Source organism: Brassica oleracea, chromosome C9 (genome assembly GCF_000695525.1).
Source record: "Brassica oleracea var. oleracea cultivar TO1000 chromosome C9, BOL, whole genome shotgun sequence".
Taxonomy (NCBI): Eukaryota; Viridiplantae; Streptophyta; class Magnoliopsida; order Brassicales; family Brassicaceae; genus Brassica; species Brassica oleracea.
The window spans coordinates 495411-502341 of NC_027756.1; the positions used below are offsets into that span (position 1 = coordinate 495411).

The following is a 6931-nucleotide window of genomic DNA, read 5'->3' on the forward strand; positions in this document are numbered from 1 at the left end:
AAAAAAAAAAAAAAAAAAAACTACACGTCTTTGCCTCGTTTTTACCTTACTTTTAAAGTACATGCAGTTGCTGGTATACAATCAAGATGAAAATGCATGCATGCATGCAATATGCATCATTATCTTTATATTTTTTTTCTGTCGAGATTCTCATGCTAATTAAAAGTAGCATAGTTTATTTGTCACCCGTTACTTTTGCTACGTTCGGTGTCCTCTTTGATGTGTGCAATACAGCAATAATGTCTAAATTAGTTATATCCAGCTTGGAGATTGCAAATTGACTCCGAAAATTACCCCACTTCATAACTACTTATGTGATATCAAATCATTTCATTATGACGATGGAACTCTTGACACCTACCCTTATCATCACTTGTCAGTAGTCTACTTTATTTTTGGTCATTTGTTTTGCTTGAAAAGGTCAAAACGGTTTACTCATTTTGATATATTTGATAAGTAATTTTCAAAAATACTTTTCATCTGGATTGTCCTAAATGTTTCCCAAGGCCTTCATCATTCACTTGCTTCAGAGATAAGTCAAATACATTGACATTTAACTAATTCCAAAATACATATCCTTTGTTTATTAGTAAGTTAAAATCTCATACATTTTTTGTTGAATGTTGGCCATAAATTATTATACCGAGAATTTTCTATGTTAAAGTTTTGATAGAAATATATATGTATCATATACCAATAGGGCCGGCTCAAAAATTTAAGAGATTATAAATATTTTGAGATAAATACTACTAATAAATATTTTTAAATAGAATTTGGGAGCATGTATATTAGTTTTTTAAAACTTGGGGGCGAACGAACATTGAATTGAATATTCGATTAATGAAAGGTGATCGAGCTCTATAGCAAGGTCCAAGTGGCTCCTGTTTGTTCAGTTACTTTGCTTTCATGATCTGTTCTCATAAATGGTCTCTTTTGTTAGGTCTTTGTGTTGGTTCCCTTTTCTTTTCTTTATCGGTATAACATGTTATGTTGTTTCTTTGCCACGCCTGATTTTGAATTAAAGGCTGATCAAAACATCCATACCCAGAGACTTTTGCTAAAGCTTACCTATATCTATCACTTTCCGGCGACTTTTCTTTCTTATTATTTTCCTTGTGTTGAACGAAGACAGTTTTCTAGACAACTTTCTCTTTTGTATGTAAATTGATTTAAATTTGAATACTTTTCAATCAGTTAAAATACCACATAAGTAACTAGACATGTAAAACCATTAGTGTAATAAGATAAGATGAGACGTGTAGAAGTTGAAATATTGTAGACATTTGTTGTTTATCATGTTTTTTTTAGTTTTTATTTTTTTTCTTTTGGCTTTCACCTTGCATCTTTGTGATAAAAAGACATATTGTCCTAATCTTTAGTCTTTAAATTTGAAAATACCAAAGTTGGTTTTGAATTAAATATTCTCTTTTTCTTGTCCTTTTACTGTACAGATCACTGACTCCCAAATCTACACGAAACACTAGAAATAGGGAGAAAAACCCTCAAATGAAGACACAGCATAAAACACTTGTAGATATAAAAGACCCACACACACCTCTGAGAAGAGAAGAGACGAGAAGAAAGAGAGAGAGAGAGATTCAACTTCCACATAGAACCATGGCAGCTGAAAAAGAACCAGAGCAAGAAGAGAACTCGGCAGCAATGAAACTACCGGTTTTACCAATTAAACCCAACAGTCACAGCCACTCTATGTCATCACCCATTCACAGTTCCATAGCAGCTTCTGTCCCCTTTAGCTGGGAAGAAGAGCCTGGCAAGCCCAAGCAACACTCTTCTTCATCTTCATCATCCTCTTCCTCACCATTAACTTCTTATTCTTCATCTTCTCCTCAAACCCACAAGTCCTTGGAGCTGCCACCAAGGCTACACTCCCTTGAAAAGGATGGACGATCACTCACCAAACTGAACTCGCCCATCACTGTCTTTGATGGACCTTACAGCATGACAAGATCAAGAAGGTTGGATTCACCTTCCTTTAGGATGATGGTGAAAGGTGGTGGTGACTGTTATGGGTCTTTCAGGAGTGACATGTATGGTGATTTAGATGATGTTGATGAGGAGACCAAGCAGGAGAACATGAGTAGTGGTGGCTCTTTGGCTCTTGTGAAGAAGAGAAGGGGACTAGGGTTTTTTGGGTTTAGTAGGAGAAGGGCTTTGAAAAGAAAAACAGAGTTTGGTAGAGGTAGTTATGTGTTTCCATCTTCAGTGGACAGAGAGAGTGAATCCGGAAAAAAAGAGGTGGAAGAAGGAGAAGACAATAGGTTTGGCTATGGTGATGGTGATGGTATTACTTGCAGCCAAAGCAGCAGGTTTTGTGAAGTGAATATTGCAAACATTAGCAGAACAGGGAGCTTCTCTACTCTGCCTACACCATCTTCTTCTTCAAAGTCTCACTTCTGGGTAAGTCCACTGTTTTATGTTCTGCCTCAGTTAGACTATTAAAAACAATATGTAAAGTCACAGAAATATTTATAAAATTAGAGTTATTAGATTTTCAGTAAAGAATCTTGAAATATCATGGATGAGAGCTATGTGTAATATGTATATACATCGTATCATAAAGTGTAGAATACGTTAGTAATTAACGTTGTTTGTGTTTGGATCAGACCAATGTGTATGCAGGACTAAAGCAAGTGGTTCCATGGAAGAACAAGAAGACTACTGGTTAAGTATCTACTCTATCAAAGATTTTGAAAGATTAAATACCGAACAAAAAGAGAAAGCCTATCTGATTTCCACAAGTTTCCTCCAACCTTTTGGTTTATGATTTAGTTTTTTTTCAAAAATTTCAAGAAAATGACATTACCATGAAACAAGTGTGAAGCCCAGCTTTTTCACGCTTGTCGTTGTTGTTGTTGTGTTTGTGATGGTTTAAATGTTTTTTTGGAATTTTTGTAAAGAGAAACAGAGAAGTCTTGCGATATGTATTAATTTATCATGATTATGGGTCCAAGATGACAATATCATGATCTTAGTATGGGCTAAGATGACAGAGATGATGTTTCGGTGTAGAAAAAATATTGCCACTCCATGATATTGTCAAGATAGCATCGGTCAGATAGGTGTTCATACTCATTTCAGCATATGTTAGTAGAGAGGTAGGCTAATGTAGAAGATAAAATAGCCAAGTTAGCTTTAGACTAAATAAAGAATTATATAAAGTTACTTGTAGAAATTTGATGTAAAATGTTCTTGTAATTAAATTAAAAGTATTGTAGCCGGTAAAGAAAAAAACAAGTAAACCGAAATCAGTAAGAATCAATTCCGGTTAAGAATAAAATGCCAGTTCTCGTTATCGGGTATCCCATTAAAATTGGGAAGGCCCTAAGCAAGCGGCCCATTTTGGGCCCGTTTAGTTGTGAAACAAGTCGTTTTGCCCAAAAATAAAATAAAATAAAAATTCCGAACAGAGTGGCATCACCGGAGATGGAGACAATATCGGCGGAAGACGTTGGCATCGGCGTTGATCTATTCCCGGCGCTCTCTCCTCTCACCTTCTCTCTCTACGACTCCTTCCTCTCCTCTCACTGCTCATCCTGCTTCTCCCTCCTCCCCCCTACCCGCCGCACCATCTCTACTGCTCCCTCGTCGACGATTCTCCCACCGTCTCTCCTCCGGACCTATCCCCGATTCTCTCAGCCTCCGACATCCGAGCAGCTCTCCGTCTCCTCAACTCCATCTCCTCCTCCTCCGCCGCCGCCTCTTTGCCGCACCGGTTCGGCGGCCTTCTCACCAACCACCACCGCCTCATGGCCGATTCTTCCTTCTCCGTCGCTATCCGACGCGCCGCCAGTTTCATCTCCGCCGTTCTGAGGTCTGACCGGAAAGACACCGTGTTGGAGGAAGCGGCTATATGCTCTGTGCTAACGAACGCCGTGGAGGTGCAAGATAGAGCCGGAGTTGCTTTAGGGATCGCAGTTTATGGCTCGCGATTCTCTTGGATCAACCACAGCTGCTCTCCGAACGCTTGTTACCGTTTCGTGATCTCTCCTCCTCACAGCACCACAACGCCGTCGTTTCAGGAAACTCTTCCTCGCATCACCACCAACACAGACAAGGTTCTTTTAACATAGATACATTTCCTATTTTCATTATATTTTGAATACAAGGAGAGTAGCTTCGGTTAGTTCTATTAACCCGGTTCGGTTTTTGGTTAGTTCTGTTTCAAAAAAAAGTTAACCAAGTTTTTGGTTAGTTCGGTTAAATTTTCAGTTTGAATTGAATAAAATTTTCAGTTACTTTGGTTAGTTCGGTTTATTCCAGTTTAGAATTTGATTAGTTCTGTTAGTTTGATATTTTGGTTAAAATTAGGGTTGGGCACAAGGCGCATACTTGCTATTTTGCGTTTGTGTGTACTTGCGACTTGACTTGCCTTGCCTTGTACGCCTTGCCTTGTACGAGTAATGAAATTTTTGACTTGCCTTTCCTTAAGTACTTGAATTTTCAAGGCAGGTACGAGTCAAGTAGCGAGTTTAAGGCGAGTAACGAGTAATGATGCCCAGTCCCGGTTAAAATTGGTACTGTTTGGTAAAAAAAATATTTTTTTAGGATACCGACTGAACTAACCGATTTTTTTTTTAACGACCCGAACTAACCAACCGATTAAGGAACCAAAAACCGATTTTTTTTTAGTTGCCGAAACCATAGCATATATACATCCCAGCTGTCACTGGAATTGAGAACCTATGACATAACTTCTAGTTACATTTGTCATTTTTTGTTACATTATCCAACTTGCTGCTTCTTCCAGGAACATTTTAGCAGCAATTACGAAGGTACAGTGAGATATGGACCAAAGGTAATTGTTAGAAGCATCAAGGGGATCAAGAGTGGTGAAGAGATTACTGTATCATACATCGACTTATTGCAACCAACGGTTTGTTTTCTCATCTTCTTTTTTGAGGAATCCTTCCCTTGTATCTAAAAGAGGTGTGTTATAATTAGGGATTGAGACAGTCAGATTTGTGGTCCAAATATCGATTTATTTGTAACTGTGGAAGATGTGATGCATCACCTCCAGCTTATGTGGACTATATTCTAGAGGTATGTAGAAAAAGTTACTCATATCATTAGTTATTTTGTATAGTTGCCATACTCTCATGCTATCCATTCCAGGGAGTTGTTGCCTTGGAGCATGATATAACAACCGTTGGTCATCATGACCGAGCCGCCACAGTTGGAAAGATGACCAATCACATCAAAGAAGCCATAGATGATTTTCTATCAGACGACATTGATCCTGCAACATGTTGTGAGAAGATTGAGGGTGTTCTCCATCACGGCATTCTGGATTCTTCTTCACTGCGGTTACATCCAAGTCACCATGTCGCTCTGCATGCCTACATTACTCTGGCTTCTGCTTACAGAATCCGTTCGTTTGATTCTGAAACTGATGACGTTGGGAGGGCTTTTGAGATGAGCAGGATAGGTGCAGCTTACTCTCTCTTCCTCGCAGGTGTCTCTCACCATCTCGTCTCCGCGGAACTTTCTTTTGCTATCTCTGCTGCAAATTTTTGGACCAGAGCTGGAGAGTGCTTGTTGGAGCTTGCCTCCAAGTTTTTCATGAAGTCTTCTTCCGGAGAATATGATGATGATGTCAAGTGCAGAAAATGTCTTATGCTTGTTGAGAACCATGGAGAAATCAAAGAAAATTTTAACCAGATTCTCAAGTGTGCAGTCACCGACAGCTCACAAGCCACATGGAGTTTCCTCACTCGCGGTTGCCCTTACCTGCAAAACTTTAAGAGTTCAATTGATTTCAGCTTGAAGGGGACCAATTGCAAGAGAGAAGAATCGAAGAGTGTAGACCAAAGGGTAAGCATTCTCCTACTCTCTTTTCATTGCTTACTCTATGCAGACCTTCTGACTGATTTATGTTACGGTCGGAAGTCACATTCGGTGTCTTAATCTGTAGCTTTGATTTTGAGGATTATGTATTTTTTGTATTGTGTCATGTCATCTGTTAATTAATTTGATTCAAGGAAATGTGTACTCACAGGAAAACTGTTAAAAGACCAGGGAAATTTACACTTGACAAGAAAAGTCATTTTTGACTACTATGATACTTTGGGCGGTGAAAAAGACAAAAGAGCTCTTATCTATAATTTCTTACCGTTGCTACTCTTCTTCCTTGCTTGTAAATGTAAAAAAAAAAATCTATTCAAATCCAGCACCAATCTCAATCCACTTTATATCCAGCAAATATGATTTCTTCCACGAAAAAGGAAAGTCTCCGGCTTCATTTTCTACTCTTCTTCCGGTTACAGAATGGATAAAATTACCACTGGAGTTAACGACGTTTTGTAATCGGAAATGGTAAATTGGAGGAAAGGTCCTTATGCTTGGTGAAACTTTGTAACAAATTCTACCGTTAGGGAACTTTTTTTGCTAGTGTACACCGTGAGAGTGATATAAGTTCTCTACCTTGTTTTGGTAATCAATTTGAAGATGGCAAGTGGTGGAGAAGTAGTTTGGTTTCAAAATTTTCCACAATATTTTCCAAAGGTAACTTAAAAACTTGGTGTCACAGTTAGAACAATGGTTTTGGGTATTCCATGTAGGCGAACTACTTTTCTAAAGAATAGATTAGCCATTTGTGTGGCATCATTAGTTTTGTCACAGTATGAAATGAGTCATCTTGAAAAACCTATCAACAACTATAAAATTAGAATCCTTGTGGTTAATTTTGGGTAACCTCACCATAAAATCCATAGAAATATCGACTATGGTGCATTAGGAATGTGCAAAGACATATTTGAACTATGTGGACAGTGGCGGACGTACGTTTGTGTTCTTTGTAGCAACGGGTCATGTGCCCCATATTCCCTTTTTTTTTTGTTTTCTTTAACCAATTTTATGATAATGTCTATTAAGTATTAACTAACTCAAATTCTACGATAATCCCCCCCCC

At 38.3% G+C, this 6931-nt stretch overlaps 2 protein-coding genes across 2 annotated transcripts; both read left to right on the plus strand.

Annotated features, from left to right (window-relative positions):
- Positions 1 to 1451: 1451 nt before the first annotated feature.
- Positions 1452 to 3037, plus strand: LOC106315856 (uncharacterized protein At4g00950). The gene is made up of 2 exons (XM_013753683.1): positions 1452 to 2421; positions 2628 to 3037. The coding sequence occupies exons 1-2, from the start codon at positions 1507 to 1509 to the stop codon at positions 2688 to 2690; spliced, it is 978 nt and encodes a 325-aa protein (XP_013609137.1). The 5' UTR covers positions 1452 to 1506; the 3' UTR covers positions 2691 to 3037.
- Positions 3038 to 3218: 181 nt separating this feature from the next.
- Positions 3219 to 6074, plus strand: LOC106313964 (protein SET DOMAIN GROUP 41). The gene is given in 5 exon segments (XM_013751907.1): positions 3219 to 3577; positions 3580 to 4079; positions 4772 to 4897; positions 4966 to 5064; positions 5137 to 6074. Coding segments are annotated over 5 exon segments (1647 nt in total). The 5' UTR covers positions 3219 to 3447; the 3' UTR covers positions 5929 to 6074.
- Positions 6075 to 6931: the final 857 nt, after the last annotated feature.

Bases quoted from the DNA above. Each gene is read 5' to 3' on its own strand.
- LOC106315856 (XM_013753683.1), top strand. From the start codon at position 1,507: ATGAAGACACAGCATAAAACACTTGTAGATATAAAAGACCCACACACA. The intron at 2,422-2,627 runs GTAAGTCCACTG...TGTTTGGATCAG, and splicing joins CTTCAAAGTCTCACTTCTGG to ACCAATGTGTATGCAGGACT.